The sequence below is a fragment of the Rhipicephalus microplus genome, chromosome 3 (assembly GCF_043290135.1).
Source record: "Rhipicephalus microplus isolate Deutch F79 chromosome 3, USDA_Rmic, whole genome shotgun sequence".
Classification (NCBI taxonomy): Eukaryota; Metazoa; Arthropoda; class Arachnida; order Ixodida; family Ixodidae; genus Rhipicephalus; species Rhipicephalus microplus.
Genome location: NC_134702.1, coordinates 136,963,580 through 136,985,151, shown reverse-complemented (window position 1 = coordinate 136,985,151; position 21,572 = coordinate 136,963,580). Strand labels below are relative to the sequence as shown.

Genomic DNA, 21,572 nt, shown 5'->3' with positions numbered 1-21,572 from the left:
TAGTGCTTAATTGTCTGAAGACGCCAGACGGGAGTATTCCTCTCTCGTCATGCGTGCAACAAATGAATCGCAGCACAGCAATGATCTGTGTCAGCGGCGTATTCAGTGAAGCGACTACACTGTGACAAGGCAATGCCTATAGTCGTAGATCTTGCGGTCAGAAAAGTAAAAGATAAAAAAAAAGACTGTTCCAGCTCATCCTGAACGTTCGCTGCGCGCAGTTGTCCAGATCCCACGTGGTAAGCTTCGGGCGAATCGCGTGCGCCGAACGTTTCTACAAAACGGACATCACTCGTTATTCCCTGGTGTAATAAGCTCAGACGTCACGCCGCTTATATTGGCTCGTCTGATATCCACTTCGGCGTAATGTTTTAGCGTGCGTTCCGTTGTCGAAGTCAACATGTATGTCCGGTCAGTACTAGTTGCCCTTAGCTTCACCACTGGAGGACACGGTGAGTGGTTGGCAGCGTTCTGTTGCAATGTATTTCGTTAAGTGCTCAGCAGATAAGAGACGAGAAGATGTCATGATAGATTAAAAAAATATCAGCTGCGTGTTTACACAGCTGTTTTGAAAACCAATCTCTATCGCTTGTTTCAAAAATGATGGTTACCAATACTACTTTTGAAAACTTGTGTTCCTTCCTAATTATTGCGTTTCTATGCTGCAGCATTTGGTCTTTTCCCGCCTCTTGGGCTTTTTGGTCAACCAGGGCTGTTTAAGCCTCCAGGCCTTCTAGGAACTCCGGATCCATTTAAACCTCCAGGGCTTTTCGGACCTCCAGGGCTCTTTAGCCCCCCAGGGATTCTAAAACCTCCAGGGCTTTTTGAACTTCCAGAACTTCTCGGACCTCCGGCGCTTCTTGGAACGCTGGGCTTTCTTGTGAGAATATTAGAGCTATGATAGCATTAATCGCCCCGCCGCGGTGGTCTAGTGGCTAATGTACTCGGCTGCTGACCCGCAGGGCGCGGGTTCGAATCCCGGCTGCGGCGGCTGCCTTTCCGATGGAGGCGGAAATGTTGTAGGCCCGTGTGCTCAGATTTGGGTGCACGTTAAAGAACCCCAGGTGGTCTAAATTTCCGGAGCCCTCCACTACGGCGTCTCTCATAATCATATAGTGGTTTTGGGACGTTAAACCTCACATATCAATGAATGATAGCATCAATCAAACATAACATTACTTTTCAAAAGCTGAATTTTAGCGTTCGTTTCACTTGATTCGATATATTTATCTGCATTTGCACACGCATGTGCAATAGAGTGGTAAACGGAGGTGGATGAGAGCAAAAGCCGCACAGACACGGCTTGACGAAAGATCCCTCCCTTTAGTGCGTTATGACTGCCTGCTAAAACACATATTACACTTTGTATATTACACCAATGCTGTAACTATAAAGTATGAGAGTTATACAATATTAAGAAAAAGAAAACATGCGTAGAAGGAATTGCACTACTGAGATGAAGCGGCGAGAAAACAAATGATGTATATCTCATAACATGCAGAAAATATAAATAAGCATAAAACGCATCAATAACTTTCGCTACATATTCTAGAGCGGCGAATATACTAGCCTTCGAAATTCTCGCAGTGAAAATTGAAGAAAATATAGCCTGTCTAATCGCATCAGTTCATAGTCCTAGAATATTATCACGTTGCATACGAAAGCACAGCATTTTTCACTTTCCTTGCTGTTAGTGTACAGGCAATATGACAGCATCAATTGAAAAATAGTTTGCAAAGTTCTATACCTTTATAATAATGTTACATTTAGCAATAAAAGGTAGTCGCTAAGACGCTATATTTCAAGATGTTATGAACTTTACTTGCGTTATTTTTTTTTCCATACAGCTTTCCGGTATGAGTCAGCTATGGTATATTTTCAGCGACGCCCATTATTTACTTTTGCGTAGTTTAGGTTCAAGACCAATTTGGCTCTTTGTACAAAAGTGGGCTTGCATATCATGTAGATTTTAGGAAAATTGTGTACACAAAACCTATGAGAGTAGACCTGTTATTATTCGGGCATTCAATATAATATTTAGGCTGCTAAGAATAATGTCACTGAGGCGACACTGTACAACTGATATAAGTTTAATTTAGTCATACATTGAGTACATTCATTGTGTAAAAAGCGCGTTTGAAATCAGAATTCCGATAACTCGCGGGTAGTCCAGAATACTTTGACAATGGCGCGTGTCCAGGATCGTTCAAATAAAGCTCTCTCATCCTGGTTAGTCGAGGTAGAGAGGGCTGCCTTGCATATTGCTTTCTACTTACTAATTCGGATTATTTAGGAATTAGGTTGGCATGCACATATCATGCGAAATTTTTTTCTGGCTTAAGCAGGCATACAATCTGATGACAGCTAGAAGGGTTCGATAAAGATGACAAGAATCAGATTACATGGGCCACAGACTCCTTTGACTAGCGTGCGCAAAGTTGCCCTTCAAGAAGAGGGGCAGGGTTATCGTTGTGTGCCCTCTCAATTATGTAATTGTTTTGGGCTTACTTTGCGTCTGCCCTCTTAGCCAAGAGGAGCAGCCGACCCTTTTGTCTACCCCTTCTCCTCCTCGTGCGCATGCCTATGGCTATTCTGTATAATAACCCAGGAAAATCACGTGCCTGAACTAAGAGTTCATTTTCGAGCAATACATGATGAATAGCAAACTAGAAGCATGATAACCAAAAGTAACGTAACGCTGATTTTGTGAAGTCACCCTCATAAACAGCATAAATTGAAGTATGAAGTTTATTTATCTTTGAAAACAAACATCGCTTATTTAGCGGTTGAATAGAAAAGAGTATTGTAATTATATATATTTGCGTGAAAGCCCACTGACCAGTAAAACGCGCGTAGAATGTTCGATAAGTGAAACGTGAAAGTAACCCGTATTCGTTGCGTCGTACTTGCCTTGATTACACTTGTTCCACATTACGTACGCGATGCAAAAATGTAGCAATCTTCATAAAAAACATTCAAGTCGATGACGTGTCTTGATTCCGTGAATTCAGGTTCTTGGCGGTACTGTTAGCTCTAACGCAAGTAATTAATTTATTAATAAGCAGATACGTCACTCTTGTTTTTGTCCGAATCACCAAGTTTCAAAGGGTGAATTCGATGCCTCGGCAATATGCAACTGTCGGATTTCATACCTCACCTGATGCGGTGATAAGGCAGTATCGTGAAGGCTGCACGAAATCTTTTTCGTGGAGAACCAAGAGTCAAATTTGTTGTAAAGTTAGCGTTATAACCTACTAGCATTCCTGCAGGACAGGTCTCTTGAACCTACTTTTCGCACAGTTCGTCATGCCGGAACAGGCATCCGAAGAAACGCTTTATTAACGAAGGCGTGGACACGAAAAAGAGCTGCAGATTGGCTCAGAGCTCCTTGTAAACTAGTTTTTTTTTTGCCTGCAATCATTGCTTTCTACCTTTTCCCTCGTTGCCTTTCTATCCCTTCTTTCTTTTCCCAGTGGAGGATAGGAAACCAAAAAAATTATTCTGGGTTGCCTTCCTGCTTTTTGCTAAAACATATTTCATCTCTTTTAGTGGCTACCTGCTATTTGACCTCAAGAAAGCACCAAAAAAAAAGCTGTGCACTACATCTGCACAAACAGAAAGCTCGTCTAAATAAAAAAAACCGCGAACGTTCACATTTAGACGTGTGGTCTTGCGTCGTTCTGGGGATTGGTACAGAAATTTTAACATGTATTAGCAGTGTTTTCGATCAATCTTCGCAAGAGGCTCTGTTGTAAGGTCATCTGCAACAAACTAAAGTTATTACACTAAGAAGAGAAGTCGAATAGAGGCACGCCGTAACAGAACGATGTTCTTGAAGCAGTGATTACTATAGTTGCAGTTGCTTCATCACTATATTGACATGCATACTTGTTTTTGCGCTTGCATGGTGTCAGAACCTTTAGGTCTGGAGCTCTAACGGGTAATCTCGCTTGGTGCAGCACGTGCGTGATGGCATAAAAAGTGCACTGCTCAATGGCGCACATGATGGGCACAAAAGAGTAGTGAAGTGATGGTGTCATTGCTGGCTATTGCCTTTGCCAAAAAGAACACGATCGACTAGTTACTTTTGAGACAGTCTCTGAGATGGCAGTGGCCATGAACCCGTGCCAGTCTTTTCTTTCAAAACGTGCTACGGTCACACGTTTGACATACACGGCCGTTTGGTGGCTGCGCATCTTTAATTGCATTTTGTGTTACGTATATCGTACGTCGGAAATTCAATTAGGAATAAATCAACCGGGCTGAACTAGTTTAGCGTGATGTTTTCGCTTGTTCTATAGTACCGCATATGGTCTTCTAAGGTCTACATTTCTTCGTGTAGTTAGGTATATGCAGTTCGTAATAACAACCAAGAACAGATTGTTTTTAGTTTGGTCATGGTACCTTCTGAATTTTTTAATTAGCTCCTCAGTACTAATTGGATCTACTAGGACGCCAGTCCGAAAATTTTCAGCAAACGTTACAGTTTTGTGGCAAGGATGAAGCAACAAATTTTATAGCAATAAATGCGAATGGTATATAAAGAAAGAGTAGAAGCAATCTTCATTGCGGTCTGCACTAGCAGACATCTACGGGACAATGCCAGAAAGAAGTATGGCTGCTCTAGCCAGAGACGCGGTTTCCGCGCTATCACTCATACGCGAAGTAAGCGGTGAGAGTAAATATTCTAATGCGATAGTCTCGTAGTCTCTGCTGATATAGCACGGGTGACCACGCCCGTTTTCTGAGGGTTTGTACGTCAAGCCTTACTGAAGGTTTGTAGGTTCTGAAGGTTCTTACGTCAAGCCGTTTCTGGACGTTTGTACGTCAAGCCTAATGTTCCTTCGGCCGACGGAACCGACTGGTGCGTTTCATCTCTACTTCAGTTGCGCCTGTCGCCGACCTGTGAACAGTCAAGATCACTCGTATATCACGCGGCCGTTAGAGAAAACTAAATGCGATAGCAAGATATTGCATTGTTATAAAAAGTGAGGCTAGCAGCTAACTTTTTTGGATCCAATCTCACGGGACTCTCCAGAACGCTGGTGTAAGAAAATATGGGCGCTTCAAAAAATCTTCGTGCTTAGAGCTCAGCACGAAGAGCATTGTACGAGCTATTCATCTCTTAATGGATGTCTGGATTGCGAGAAAACACGCACGCCAGTGATGACGACCACGCCCGTAAAATGAAAGTTAAGAGTGACTGATCGACGAAGCCTTTTTGCTCGGCTTGAGCATTCAATGAGCAGTTTAACAGGCGTGAAAATCTTATCACATGCGTTCTCTGAGTGACGGAGATTGGCTGGCTTGTCTGATCTGTGCTTCAGCCATGTTCGTCGCTCCCACTCACGGCAGTTACCAACAGGTAGAATGGTTGGCGCGCTGAGGGATCTTATCAACTTGGACATCATACACGGCATGATGATGATGGTATCAGCATGAACCACTCGAGATTGTTTATAAATTTGATATTCAATAATATGCCTCAAAAATTCATATTTCTTCTACGCAAGAAAAAGAGGGCGATTCCCGAAAAACGAGTTTTTTAGCTACATTAGAGCTAACGTCTGCAAACATTACTTGAGTTGTTTTTCTCTGTCCTCGAAACCAGATAAAAATCAATAGCCGCTTCTTGAATCGGAACCTCACGTCTTAGACAATCCTATATTCTTTGTTTATGTGAATTAGGAGTTCTGAGAAGGTGCGATGGTGTAATTGACCTGCTGATACTGTTTTTCCCGCTCCTATTGTCGAAGATGTCTCGCGATAAACTAGTCGATAACGCATGTTATACTTTTGGGACTACCGGTCCCACTGTTGTAAATGCTGAAATATCTGTTGTTTACAGCTACCTGGTTTATCGCAAATACTTTTGGATAACACTCCACCTCCTGGAGATGGCAGCCTACCACAGCTGCCAGAACAACCTCCACAACCTGAAGCGGCTACACCCGGCCCAATGGATATAGAAACATCAAAAACTGTGGATGCTTCTAAGACATCACAAAGTTTGTCGCCATCTAGCAAAGATACTAATACAGTTGCCAGCCAGTTTACTAGTGGCGTATCTAATGCACCGAGTGCGAGCACCAGCAGCTCAGTGAGTCAGCCAAAGGCAACCACCAAGAAAGCAACAGCGCAGCTCGCACAAAAAAGCGCAGGATATAGCACAGGAAATGCACCAATGGTTGCTGAGACACCGGAAATGGCGTCGCATCCCATCATCGACGCGGTAACAGTTTCTCTCCCCACGCACTATGAAGGCAGCGCCTAATACTACCCCCCATTACACAAGACAGTAGTGTACGAGAAAAAATTTAGTCCATGAAGAGGCCATTTCTTTGAATAAAAATTATCCGAGTGGAAGCTGGGCAGCAAACATCTTATTCCAGAGATCATCACTATTTAGCAGATTACAAAAAGCAGCAATAAAGAATCATGGTCGTAATGACGTTGATTTCTCTGAAACTATTAGTAATATAATTTTCAAGGTTGCACTGCGCGATGTACGCCGCTGACGCACCTGTAAATGAGTCTTCGCTACTTAATGGGCCACTAAATCAAAGTGCAGGCCTTGTGTAAAATATTAATGGAAATGGCACCACTATGTAGAAATTTCACGAGTTAAGCCACACAGTTTTCTACAGTTTTAGAAAGTGATGAGGTGAACATAGCTCTTACGCGCTTGAGCTTTACAGAATTCTTGAGAAAACATGATTACATAAGCATGTTTCTGAACAGTAAAACGAGGTTTGCTGCAAATTTTGACTTACACCATTCTTGTCATGTCTAACATAGAAGGTGAATTGCCAAGTAGAAAGCAATGCTGCTTTTTCAGTGACAACACCTTCTGGTTTGGCTGCCATGAAATAAACTAATATCATAAAACAGGTTGCGTCGCTCTAATAATTTCTTGTTTCTTCTGCAAGATAACCCTTATGAAAATCGAACAGCCTCATAAGATGGCGACAAGTTGCCATAATCACCTAGGCATTTCCTTATCAATTTCACAATTAGTGTCTATGCATATGCTGGACAGACTAATCACGAATAGACTAAGGCTAATTATCGTACAGTTTACATTTTTCAAGGACCGAGAGCTGGTGTCGTCGAATGCGTGCAGGCCAAAGAGAGTGAATTTGAATATACGCCAAAAAATTTGAACAAAAACGTTACATGCTCGCCGTACGCTTCAGGAACACGCAAAGGCTCGAAAGAAATAACTTCAGTTATCTGTTGATCAGCTTCGCATTGAAGCGAACATCTACAGTTTCCATAGTTCTACCAACATAGTTGTGCAATTCTCGAGATAGCTTGAGCTTAACGAGCGTAAAAATGAGTCTATTGAATGAAGTCGTCATCCTTATCCGTCTCATTTACTAACATTCAAAGTCTGCCACCTAAGAGGTGTAAGTTGTTTTCCTACGTAGATGATCCAGTCTTATTAACACTCACGAAGACCTGTATTTATTGAAAATAACAACACAAAATTTCCCAAATAAAGACAATTCAAAGACATATCACTGTGACCGTGTCGATAGAAGAGAAGGCGGCGTGTTAAGAGCGGTGAGATAACATAGATTACATTTGTTTCAACTTACGCTGAAGTACCTATAGAATCATGTTATCGCCCAGCAGATGCACATTCATCTTGTAGCTACAGCTGCATGCACTGATCTGTACTAAGAGGAGCTGGATGGCGCATGGAGCGTGCGCCGTTGAAGCCAGCGGAAGCCGCCGTTGGTGTCCCGAAAACCACCGCCATGAACAGTCGCCTGATGCTGGCGCTTGGGCTTTCCTCTTCTTTTTAATGAAATGGCAGCGTGTAGTGCAGTAAACGGTACGAATCAACCGTAAATGTCATCACGAAGACATTTCGCGATAAAGCATCTCAAAATACATTACTTTTTATTCATTCTGCTAGGAAATTGTGGCAGTTGATCGGCCTTTTTTTAATGAGGCGTGTTGAAAGTGTTTGGTTTCTTTATTATGCAGCTGCCCAAGTTCTACGCCTCAAATATACGAGAAGTGGGTCAATAACTAAAAGAGGGACAACTGGACGCCATCTACAAAACGCAGACATTGCAGTGACCGTTTTACAGAGTCATGTTTTGTGTTCTCGGTTAAAAAACTCATCTTCGAAACAATATCATGCCAACGCTGTTTTCTTTCCCGGATCATTTACAAAGGACAAACCTTTGCACTCCTGGCTACCATTGCACTCATTGCTCTTTTTGGCAAAAGAAAAATTTCGTGACATTTTTTCCGTTACCTGCACTGTGAAGTTATTGTAAAGTTACGCTACAGCGTCCCATATATAGTATCCAGACGGCATCGCTACAGCGTCTGCAATTTTTCGTGTGTTCGGCATGCAATAATGTCCTACCATACCAGTTTTGCAGCATTCCATGTGAACAAAACCACCGCAAGAGCTGCACAACAATGGAATGTAAATCATGACAATCATGACACAAATATCATGATTCTCGTTACGACTAGTGAAATATGTTTTTCATACAGTCATGTTATGGCATACCAAGTTTGGTATCGATACCATTATCTGAACTGCCAGGAGAGCTCAAAGTCGTAGGCGGCTAGATAGATAGATAGATAGATGTGCTCAAAGTCGCCGAAGTTCGCTAAAAAGTGCTTCGCATTTAAACCACAACAAATGCGATCACAACAATCACCACCAATATTATTCAAATTACGCGCCTAAAACGTCCAAAAGACGCTAGTTTCTGGGACAGCGAGGGGGCCTTCTGGTAGCGCCTCAAGCACCCGCATGGTAGGGAGCATACAAGACCACTTTCGGTCATGTGGGCTCCCTACCACATGGGAGGGCGGGCATGCGTCGTTCAGTCTTTTTAATGGAGGTATGTGGCTGCATCGGCGTTGCAGAGAAGACGAGGCGCTCGTTCTTGAACGAGGCGTGTGCCACTGCCAGGACTTGAACCATTTCCTAGACTATCCTAGGTTGTGTTACCTGCACGCGCTGGTGTTCGGGACAGTCATCAAAATGCTTTTGGTCACAGCGTAGTAGTCGTGTCGGGTTTGCTCTCTCTCTCTTTCTCTCTCTCTGTGTGAAGAGCAAGATTTCGTCGGTGCGCGAGGTCACACATCCGCCGCAATTTTCCTCCGTCGATCTACGTAATAACCTAGAAAAAAGCGCCACAACTTTACTGAGCCGATGTAATATACCTTGTTGGAAATTTGAATCATGCGCTCATTGCCACCACATGTTGCGTCTCGTAAAAGTTTCTCGAATAAACTGTCGACTTCAACTTATCACAAGTTTAGTTACGCACTCGTTGACATAAGACGTAATTTTTTCTAACAAACCAGAAACTATCGAAGAGATTCTATACATAGAAGAATTTAGCACCTGTGAGCTCGTTAATTTCCAGATCAATGAATCTCCAACTTTTACAGTCACAGTGACTACGAATATTCAGAATGAAAGCAGAAGTAACTATGAATAACTTAACATCAAATATGTTTCTGATCACGATCTTTTCTACTCCACAGAAATGCAAAAAGCGCGATGATAAGACACCCGCAAAGTAACTCGTACATACACAGAACAATATTGCGCTATCCCTACCTAATGACACAAAACTACATGTGCCCGAAATATAGCTACAATGCCAGTACTATGCCACACAATGCAACCGTAGAGGAACGGGAACGAAGAACCAAGAAGGAATGGTGACCATTTAATCGAAATGTGGGAGGCTATGCTGGTCCTCGAGGACCTGGAAGACACGTGGCAACTCATCGCAAGGGCCAAAAGGGCAGCTGAAATGAGATGGTTGCTGGAATAGAGTAGCGTCGCACCTTAGGATGCTACCAAGCATCGCGGGGAACACTGTTCCAAAATAAAAGTTTCTTTTTCTTTCTCTTACGATCTCTTTCTGCCGTTGTTTGCCTCACGGACCATCAACCTCAACTAAACCCTTTTTAAACAAAAAACTATGCAAACTAGTTGTCAAGTTTCTGCCAATATTCTCAATATTCAACAATAAACAAACCACCTGGTTTACTAAATAGCCTTGAACATTACGAGATAAAAGAAACGTTTGCATAATAACGCGAAACGCAATAATTATCCGTCCCCTTGAAAAAAATACATGGTGTACCAACAAGATCACTTTAAAGATGTAGGCACAGCAAGGAAGAAATGCTTTTTGCAGGACTTGTCTTCACTTATCAAAACTAGTAAAAGATAACTCTGGGAAATTATCTGTCTTTTTGAAAAGTGTTACAAAACACGATGCGTTCGTTACAAAACACGATGCTACCCAATCTCCTGTTTCTGATCATGCCAGTGCAGTTTCCTTCAAAGCATACTTCGTCTCTATTTTTAAACATAAAAATTGATCCGATGTGCCATCTGTCCCAAATTAGCCCTTCCTTTACATGACTCCTGTCCCGTTGCTGCTGAAGGTACCGCGAATTTCTTGACGAGTCTTAACGTATCTACTTCATCAACACTTATAACACCAGCTCTAAAATACCGAAGAGCTCTCTGAAACTTCCAGCCGCTTCCTGTCTCTTAATTGACCAATTTTTGTCATCCCCTGAGTTGGCTAAGGAGTAAAACCTTAGTAAGGTAGTTGCCATGTTGAAGCCTTGTGACAAGCATCCACCCCGTAAATAGTGACCAATTTCACTAACATGCATACTCCGCAAACCTCTTTTACATATTACATCTACTCGTAACTATGATCCCTTGAATAAAAAAAAACTTTTTTTCGCTACTCAGCATAACATAAGAAAGACTACTTAGTTATTCAAATTCACGACAGTAATGATCAATCCAATTGCCTCTTTTTTAATTTTGCAATCCAATGAATACTGTAAGTAAAGGAAGCGATAGAAAGAATGAGGAAGAGAAAAAACACGAATTGAACGAAAAAATACACGAACAGACTGAGAGAGAAGGCTATCAAAAGAAAAAGATGCAGAAGTGACAAACCAAGAGTGGTAAAAAAACAGAAATTAAAATAAAAGGTAAGGGCGAAAGAAAGTGAAAGAAAGAAAAACAGAAAGAAGTGCATAAAACCTGTGCAATAAACGAAGAGAGAAAAATTAAAAAGAGTAGTAACAGAAGGGTATCCACTGGCGATATTTCTTCAGGCTTGACCTCAATACTGCGAAGCTGCCTCAATTTTTCTGCTTACGCTGTTTTTTTTCATTCTGTTGTGTGTAGCGGCTTGCTGTCTCTATGAGCTGTGTGTCTGCTTTGGAATAAAACCCCACTTTTGAGTCGGCTCCTGTGTTGGCATGCTTAGAAATATCTTGTCTTATTTGTTGCGTGGCTTTACTACTTCTACACAATTCATGCCAATGCGCCTTGCCATGCATCATCGCCACAACGGCTATTACGAAACGATCTAAACTCGTGCTTTCTGAATCAACTGCATCCTGCAGTTTTGTTCCCGCGGCTCACAATCGCAATATCCAGCGAATCTGAACAGGAAGTCCGACCGCCACTGTGTTCTCAACAGAGTGGTGACTTCAGATGTCTGGCATGTGTCGGCGATGCCGGAAAACCAAGCTTGAATGCGTGGAGACCACGAATACGAGTGTACCTCCCGTGCCGTGTCTGCAACTGCAGAGTCGTGGCATAACCACCACCTGCTGCAGCGACGAATGCAGCAAAGCGACCAGACTGTGACAATATAGGAATAGCTAGAGTCATGATTCTTGCTGTCGCGAAAGCTAAACATAACAAACGACTTCCAACTCATCGCAGAGGTTCGCAGCGCACAGCTGTCTGGAGTGCACGTGGTATAGAGTTCGAGCGAATGGCGTACGCCTATAATTTCTACAAATGGCACATCTCGTATTCCTCCCCCACATGACGAGCTCGGACGTCCAGCCTCCTATATTGCCTCGTTCGACCGTTGTTCCAGCGTGACAATTGAATTTGTGTTCCACCGCCGAAGTCAATATGCAAGTCGAAGCGGCACTGGTTGCCCTTTGCTTCGCTGCCGGAGCATGTGGTGAGTGCCACTGAGTTTCCTCATGCAATGCATTTTACGCAATATAGGCCAGTTTCAACGCGAAACGTGAAGAAATGGCGTCTAACAAAGAGTATGTCGTTAATGTTGTTTTATACAGTGATGAACGTCACTTCTTCAAAAATAATAGACACTCTGCTCACTTTGACTAGTTTGTCCTAGGCCAGTGAGCGTTCAAAGAAGCCTGTAGAACGTACCGTAAACGTACCACCATCTAATTATTCTTTGTCTATGACGCAGGAATAGGTCTCTTCAGCCATCCCGGACGGGGACCACCTGGATCTGATGGGCCTCCAGGGCTCCTTAGACATCAGGGATTCTTTGTGAGATCATTGTCGTTATTATAGCCCTAAGCGAGCTTGTAAATATACTTTAAAGGCTAAATGTTAAGCCCTGGTTGAGGTTAACTTTTGTTGGTGCTGTTGCTATATATGAACTTATCTATTATATGAACTATAGAACGGTAATATGTTTAGAAGCTGTCAGAATGGACATGCTGTCGTCAGGGAATTAGTAAAACGGTTCACTTTCAAGGACTAATAGCGCCAAGAGGAAACTGAAAAAAACGAACACCATAAGGGAAAAAGTTCTGACAAATGCAAAAGTATAAGCTATATGGTGAAGTACCTGGAAGGACCAGAGGTATGGGGGTGTATACATTGGTGACCCTTGCGCTGTGCTGCTTGAACACGTAGAAAGACGCGCAATGCACACGTAGTACTCAACATGAGCAAGAATCCATTACAGTTCGTGCTCGTGTTGTGTACTACGTGTATTTTTGCGTGTACTCGTGTTAAAACAGCATGTTGCAAGTGTCAAACTAAAACACGGATTTAAAATAATATGTAAAAAATCAGGCGCCACGTTCACGGAACGGAGAGTTGTCTCGTAGCAATCATATAAACAGAGAAGAAAACCTCACCTTTTGTTAAGTATACAAATCGTGTTTGGGCAGAGGGAATGATCGAGGGCGGGAGTTGGGTTTGTGGTGGAAGCGATGACTAGTCCAGCACTACTTTGGCCGTAGTTGCTTCAGTGGGTAGCAAAATCAACGCTTTCTAGTGCTAGGTAAAGGAGCTGGAACGGCCTCCTACCTTTTGTTCATCGCCTCATTTACAATACGACCGGGTGATGTGAAACAAGCTCGGCTTATATCTTTTATGTAGGGGCACATCAATCACAATTTCCGTGAAAGCACTCAATGAAGCTGATGACGATCACAATACGCCGCTTTGAGTCAATGTCATACCACAACCAAGCAGTGGTAAACACGTCGGCCCAGAGTCGACATGACTATAATGTATGAACAATGCAAAAAAGGAGCAGAATACCTATACTAATAAGCTAAAATTGATTTCAATCTATGCCGTGTCGTGTTGAAAACAGAGAACTAAAAAGGGCCTGCGGTTTATGTTACGATGGAATTTTAGTAACCGCATGTAACCATTGGAAAAAAAAACTTTTATAATTAATAATTACATTGTTTCAACAGTAGTCGGCACAGAAATATGGGGGGGGGGGGGTATACAAATTTTCCAGCAATTGAACTTTAACAAGGTGCTTGAATTGGCTGGTTGGTGCTGCATGTTAGACGAATAAAGTGCTTAACAGCGCTCTGTTCTCGTCTCTTGTATCCCCTCCTGTCGTTGGCGCTGTTAAGCACTTTCTTTGTCTTCCAGCAAATGCCTTGTATGATACTCTGGGAATCGAGGCTCTTGAAGCTACTATTTAGCCAAGTAAGGTACACAATTTTATTTGCTAATACTGGTGTATATTTAGTGCTCGCTACTTTTTCTATCATGAACCTCTGGAATAGGTGACATTCGTGTTTTGCAAAAATGCAATGGTCAGACTCCACACTACCTGAAAAAGTCCTAATCGCCAAAGGATTAGGACTTCAACAATCATCCTTATGAAGAACAAGGAGTAGAATATTTTGGAATATTTCCTTGTAAAATTCGATATTTACTCCTGGACGTACCGCTTGACCAGCCTCTGCATCATAGTTCGTGGAAGCGCAAGATGAGTCCTAAAAAACTTTTTTATAGAATAAGGCTTTAAGCAAAACTTCCACTTTCCGTCATTGTCGCTTGTTCGACTTGCATTGGTACCCAATATTTAGTTTGTAGAATAGACTAGAAAAAACTATGCGCCAGCATCCGGAGGGCCGAAATGCCTGTTAAAACGTCAAGCATACGAAAAGGCTCCGTAATACTTGCTGCTGTGCGAGTTGTTTGATTCTTGCAAGCAGATAATTGTTGCGTGGAACTAGTCCCTTTTTGAGCGAACAATGACACACTGTTTACTAATGTGTCCAATGCGTTTACCATAATTTCAAGGCTCATGTAACGTGCTATTTCTTGTGAGTTTCTATAGTTAAATATATTGGTATGACAATAAATATTTGACTATTATGTAGTCGGTCATGTTCCATTTGGACTCGAAAACAATAAAATCACAGGCTTCAATAGAGCGTGCACATATCTTTGGTAGTGTGCACGAGAAACGAACTTTTCGCGTAGGTTATGGGTCTGAAACACCAAACGACATGTAAAACATCGTAATGCTCTCGACAAAGTGGTCTCTTACAGTCATGCGTCGCACAGTGAGTTCAAGTTTAGACATACTGACAATGCAAATGGCTCATTTAATCCTCTTATGAAGATTGTATCTTGTTGTCCTTTGGTTCTAACCCCCGTATTCACAAACGCTCCTCGAGTCGACTTTTACCCTTCACTTGACAGAGTTGAGCCCTGCGCCACAGCTCGGCTCAAAGTGACGCTGCGCTATTGAAGAATCGCAGCAGATTATCGCTGATATGCAGTGACTTTCCGGGCCTAGAGATGGCACTCCCATCGGCTTTCTCGAGTGAAGGTGAAGCGTTGAGTGAAGGGACGTTCTAGAATACGGGGGTAGTGTACAGACATTGCATAAAAAAGTTGTGTACACCAGCGTAACCATTACACTGAAGGGGCGGGACAAGGACATCTTCATCCAATTTACGTGCAACTATCATTTCATTTCGAGGGAATTTGCCTTTTAAATGTTTTGGTAGGTCTTATTTGTGGCTTCGTAGAGCCTTTTAAGTTAAGTAATATGATCAAAGATGAACAGTGCGGCCATCATCAAGAAGTTGCCACCAACATTCATAACCTTAATTAGCCTTTTTTCCGGTCGATTGCTACAGTGTGACTGTAGAATAGTCATCTGGAACAAAACTAAATAAATTAATCAGACAGACATTTTGCATAGTAATCTCACTGTGAGAGAACGACGTTCTATCTGAAGCAATAGCCGAATAAACAACTGTGGTTACTGCGCCACTATATTGCCCTTATACTTGTTTTTTTTTTCATCGTAACGAGATCTGACCGTTTCAAACAATAACAATCGTTAACGCTCCCCACAGCATGAATCTCGCTCCATGTAAATTTTAGTGCTCAATCGCTGGCTCTACTGGCCCAAATGAGTGGCAAAAGCCAGTGACATCTTTCCGGCCGCTGCTGCTGTAAAAAATGACACCATCGACTGGTCATTTTTGGTGGCGGGGCCAGACCTTCGAATCTTTTTACTGTGTGCTGCTTTCGTGAGCGCGACATAGGCAGACATTTGCCTTTAGTTCTACGAATATGAACGGCAAAACATTTAATTAGAATGAAGCTGCGCCGGCAGAAATATTTCCGTGTAATGTTTTCGAATGCCAGAGATCGCATAAAGCCAGGTAATCTGAACGGCAGTTCATGAATTTACTCATCTATATAAATCATCTGAGATACAAAACTAAACGCGCTGAATGAAAATAATTAACAAACATTCGCGAGACGGTGATTTGAAAAAACGTCTTTGTTTGCGCAATTGTACCTAATTTTTTTTAACTAGCTTGACTAGCGCTAGTTGCTAAAGGCTGTACCTGATGTACAAATGTGAGAATTTCGCTGCAGAGTTACTGAGAAAACGTCAGTTTCGATGCACAGATGAAGCAACGAACTCAGTAGCAACGATTGCGAATGCTACATCAAGCAAGACTTGACGGCAACTCCTTTGGTATCCAAACAGATGCAAGTCCGCGAAATTCTGGGACAAGGCAATACAGCCACTTTAACGAGCGGACAGGTTTCTGTAGTGTCGTTTCAAGGCGAAGTATGTGGTGAGAGCATAGAACGTACGCAGGTATCAGCTATTTCCTAATCTAAGTCGAAATATTCGCCCTATTTGCTAAAAATTTGCAATTCTTGTTCGAGCGACGCAGCGTTTCACCGTTACCGCTTTGCGCTCCTTCGCCTTACTCAGCTGTCTGGTGCACTTCATCTGTGGTTAAGCCGGGCCTGTTAGCAGCCTTCAAACACTTTCCAAGGTATATGTAAACTGGCAGCGTAACTTTCATAGAAGCCAATGCATGAAATAGTTGGCGGCTCGTTGCCACAGTCACCATTTACGTATGGACGGGACAATTAACAGCAAGCAATAAATAAAAAAAATATGACGCAGCTATCGGAAGTAATAGCGACGTTGCGCATTAGCCCTACATGGTCCGAACTGAAATGTTTTAATAATTACCAGCCTTTTACATGCCAGTACAAGTACGCAACTTTTTGCGCCTTATGTTTCACTGATTGCGTGCATGAAAAAAAATAAGACTAAAAGTAAAGATTGTTTGAGGAGGGTCGTTTTATGAGCCAAATGGCGTACTTTCAACATGCATCAAAAACTTTTCAGATGAATAAATTGTGATAACATGAGATATATAGCACACTAGTTAATACTAACGTAGACCAATGATGAAAATTCACCGCAGCGAGACAGCCGCCTTAGAAATATGGCTTTTCCAGCCGTAGAGTACAGCGTCTCGTTGCTTAGCGTGTCGAATTCACCGTCACCAAAGACTGTGCGCAAGCAAAGGTAGTCAGCTTCACAGGAGCGGCAATTTAAACATTCTGTCAGATCCTGTTCAGCACTGGAATGTCATGGTAATAAACAGCACATAAACGAATAAACTACGGAAGGTACGCACGAAACCACCACGAAAAAGTGAGCGATGCCTCGCTGACCCGGGGAAGCGCCGAACTAAACACAAGCCCGGATAGCAGATTGCCTGGATACGTACACCTCCCTTGCAGGCCCTCGCCCGAAACGTGAGGCAATCAACCATTTAGCAAAGTGTCAGACAAACCATGAAATAAATGTATAGGTAACTTTGACCTATAAAAATTACGACTATTTGAAAACGAAATTGTATTGAGTTTTTGGTTTTCGTAGTTTGTGCCCTCATCACCTAGTCGCGTTTCAATCGTCGGCGAGCGTTGATACCAGTGGCGATAGATTTTTCACGCTTTTACCACGTCTCGCAACCTATGTGATTTTACCATGCACTCTCGCTGTCAGATTGACTTCACGTCACGCAGGGCGGTGTTATGAAGTTGGACAATATACAAACAACAAGGGTGACAAAAAAGCCCATCGAACGTCTATGCTATCGCAGTAGAAAGAGGGGAATTTTAGCAAACCAAGCTTGTCAGTTACATTAGAGCTGATATTTGTTAACAATATAATAAGTTGCGATGGGAGCCCTGCATTTGCACAAACGCATTACTTGCGGTGAATTCTAAAACGTTGCCCTCAATTCACAAACAGGGCACATGGCCACGGGGGGTCAGAGAGCATATAGCCGCCTGACTTACCTATTTACACTACTTATGCAAGTCAGAAGGGCAGAAACTATTTATCTCTTGTTTATAAAATAGTTTAAATGTCTTTTGAGCTCGACTCTTTATGGTGCCATCTTTCTAAATCCTGCACTATATCTCTTACAGCCATTTGACCAATGGATACCGCCTGGACTTCGGCGCCCCCCGCACATGCCACCAAATCCTCCACCGGCACACCCTCTTCCTCCGGCGCATCCTCCTCCATCATCACCACCACAACCTCCGCAACCTGAATCGACAACACCTGGCGGAGCAAACCCAGAAGCACCGTCTTCTACAGACGCTTCGGTGACATCGCAGGATTCGTTGGAGCCAAGCGAAAAAACTACGACGGTCAACAGTCAAACAACAGATGTCGTCACTGAGGAGAACAGCACTGCGACGCCTGAAGATGAGCCATCCGAAGAAACCACAGCTGAATCAACCACCACCGAGACTTCCTCTGAAGGTAAAACTGATGAGGCGACTGCGAGCACCAGTGGCTCGGATGGTACACCAGAGGCTACTACACAGACGGAAACACCACAGGCTTCATCAGAGAGCACTGGAGACACTACAACTGGAACAGACACCTCGGCAAGTGCGCCGGATGCCACTGCTGACACGGGAACAAATTCTGCCTCCACAGACAGCAGTACGACAGGGGCTGATACGACTCCGCAAGACTCAAGCCAGCAGGCAGCATTAGATGGCTCTACTCTATGAACACAGAAATTCTTTCAACTGTTGATGCAGCTAGTTCAGCTGATGAAACAAGTACCTTCTGCAAGTGATATTTCTCTCATCCTCGGCAGCAGCAATAAAGAACAAGGAAATAAATAATCATGATTGTGCGGTTTGTACTTCTTGTAATCGCATTCATTTCTGAGATGAGGAGTAGAGTTCTCAAGGTTGCAGTATGCGCTGCACGTAGCTGGTGCAGTTGTTCACTGCACAGCAAAAGTCAAATTTCAAGCACAGCTGCTGTCGTAGCAACAGCAGAAAAAAACAGTTGTAATATACTGAAGTCACACGTTTTGCGATAATTTTTTGGCTGATGAGACACACAGGAAGCTTCACTTGCATCTTTTTAAAAATCTTATAAAGTGACAACATTGCCACTGCTATTGTCTACCGTCTTACTGCTCGTGATGGCCGGTTTTCATGACCTAAGAAATATAAAAACATTGTAGGCAAGCCGGAAAATATTCAATCTTGAAAATTTTTCTATACACTCTTTAAAAGGTTTATTTTCATAGGCCCAGGTGCTGCCAAACTGCTTTATCTATAATTCACATATTAAAACTAAAAATTTGCATCGTATTGCCCTAGTAATATGGTGGGATTCGTTTTTAGAATTAGGGACCGTATTGATCTGCTGCACCGTAATGATCTGCTGCTTCTCAGTTTCAGTTTTGCGGGTGTCTGCTACAACACTTACGCGATGCGGCGTTGTAATAGACATCTGGGTGTGCTGTGCAAAGCAAAGCGCTCGCGGTTCATCAATGAACATAGCTAAAAAAAGTATTGTTCGATGGCCTTAAGCAAAAATCTATGCACTATCTCGCCAAGTATACTCCAGGTGGACCACATCAATGAAACCACGGAAAAATTGATGCATGCGACGTTTGAAAATGTGCCCCTAATACCTTCCCCTGTTGAACGTCACCATTTACTTTACATTTTAATGGAGCTGCGTGGCTACACAGCTTATCCGGTGTGATCGAGCATGGTATAGCGGTGAACGTAAGGGTGTTCTATAGCTAGACGTAAAAGTTTGCCTTTCTTAAAATAATCTTATTACAAGAACAGAGACGGCTTTTGTGCCTGCAGATTAATTATGCAGAAATATAGAAGAGCAGTAATCAAACGAGATTATGAGCGCATTTTCGCAAGTTTCATGCATCACAACATTTTATAAAGCCGGAATGCGAGAATCTGCATAGGCTTACGCTTAGATATGTGTCTACGTAAAACGAGGAAGACTGGTCACGAGGTGTTACAGTGCTAATGCTTTTCACAAAACACGGTGCAGGTATTTCGTCCAGCGGTGTTTGAGTGAGCAAACAAAACAATTAAGGGACGTGTACACGAGTATTGAAGTCAAGAGACGTTACCATACGTGCGAAAAGGATAAAAAAAAAGAGAGACTCTCAATTCGTCTCTGCAAAAGCCTGAAATCGAAGTGATGGCTGATAACGACAATTTTACGGCCCAACAGACGTCAGGGAAAGTTTCCGCAAAGCAACGTCGAATGCTTGGGGAGCATAAAAAAGTGGAGTGCGCGTTTTATGGGAGCGACAGCCACACAGAAAGCGAAATGAAATGTGACTGTTCGATCGATCAATCTGTGGGATTTAACGTCCCGAAACCACCACATTATTATGAGACATGTCGTAGTGGAGGGCTCCAGAAATTTCGACCACCTGGGGTTCTTTGACGTGCACCCTAATCTGAGCACATGGGCCTACAACATTACCGCCTCCATCGAAAATGACGCCACCGCAGCCGGGATTCGAACCCGCAATCTGCGGGTCAGCAGCCGAGTACCTTAGCCACTACACCACACGGGCGGGGGGAAATTTGACTGCCTTTAGATGTCAGAATCAATGCTAATTAGGAGAGTTGTGAGTTAATGAGCAAAATCTTCCTGAAATAACGTTAATGAGAACAAACTGTGTATTCGTTTAATGAAAGTGACGCTAGTGACAGGAAATTTAGAAGAGTCGATTAGCGTTGTCAGAAGCCAATATATTTTTATTTATATTTGGCAAAGTATGGGAAGGTAGCCTACGTTAGAGCCGGCTATCCCAATATCATCATAGTAATGTACAAGATGAATAGAGCATGGTTATACAGCCACACTTGGTTGTTTCTACCTTCTAGTAACCTTGGGCGAACGCATTCCAACTATTTTTTTTTCTATTCTTGACCAAGTTTCACGGGACGTTTTGCACATGGCGTGATTCGAAGCATTGACACTATATTAGCAATAGGGTGAATGCTGCAGTGGCAAGCTCTCATCTAAAACACTGATTGATTGATTGATTTGTGGGGTTTAACGTCCCAAAACCACCATTTGATTATGAGAGACGCCCCGATTGTCCAGAGCGGTAAAGAACAATGGTAAATTGATTTATTTTTTATTAGAACAGTTTCAGTACAGACGAAAACCGCAAGGACTAAATATGCGTATTCAACTTGACTTGGTTTGTGCCCTTAATAGTAATTGCCAACACGCTTTACAATATGCATAAATGTCACACACATGTAAAACCACGAGTGATAGCTTGTTTATTCTGATTGAAATTGATATGTTGAAATTAACATATTCGACCAACGCAATATGTACAAGATATAGCATGTAGAGAAGCTACGCTCTAAACTAATCTTTGCTGGTTGGTTGACCCAATTTTACACAATTTCTCGCTCATGAATGTACGTTGGCAAATAAAATAACTTCATCAAATGCACGTAATTTGTGTAAGCTTACATTCATTTTTATGCCGTAAAAACGAATTGAGAAGTATAATAGCTCAGAAGAAAAAGAACTAGAAATGAATTCAGCCAAATCATTACCAAGCTTACTCATCAATGATAAACGGATCCAAATTAAGCGATGTATACATATGTACATACATACATACGTACGTACATACGTACATACATACATACATACATACATACATACATACATACATACATACGTACATACATACATACATACACACATACATACATACATACATACATACATACATACATACATACGTACACACATACATACATACATACATACCATGAAGTCTTGGTTTGGATTACCTTTATTAGGCCCGACGAACCGGCAGCCGACAGCTACGAT

At 42.5% G+C, this 21,572-nt stretch overlaps 2 protein-coding genes across 2 annotated transcripts; both read left to right on the top strand.

Annotated features, from left to right (window-relative positions):
* Window positions 1–293: 293 nt before the first annotated feature.
* LOC119171129 (uncharacterized) lies at window positions 294–6,890 on the top strand. Its single transcript, XM_037422189.2, has 3 exons — window positions 294–452; window positions 669–880; window positions 5,849–6,890. The coding sequence occupies exons 1-3, from the start codon at window positions 401–403 to the stop codon at window positions 6,272–6,274; spliced, it is 690 nt and encodes a 229-aa protein (XP_037278086.2). The 5' UTR covers window positions 294–400; the 3' UTR covers window positions 6,275–6,890.
* Window positions 6,891–11,849: 4,959 nt separating this feature from the next.
* LOC119171145 (uncharacterized) lies at window positions 11,850–18,573 on the top strand. The gene is made up of 3 exons (XM_037422190.2): window positions 11,850–12,008; window positions 12,267–12,349; window positions 17,837–18,573. Exons 1-3 carry the CDS (start codon window positions 11,957–11,959, stop codon window positions 18,434–18,436), a joined length of 735 nt encoding a protein of 244 aa, XP_037278087.2. The 5' UTR covers window positions 11,850–11,956; the 3' UTR covers window positions 18,437–18,573.
* Window positions 18,574–21,572: the final 2,999 nt, after the last annotated feature.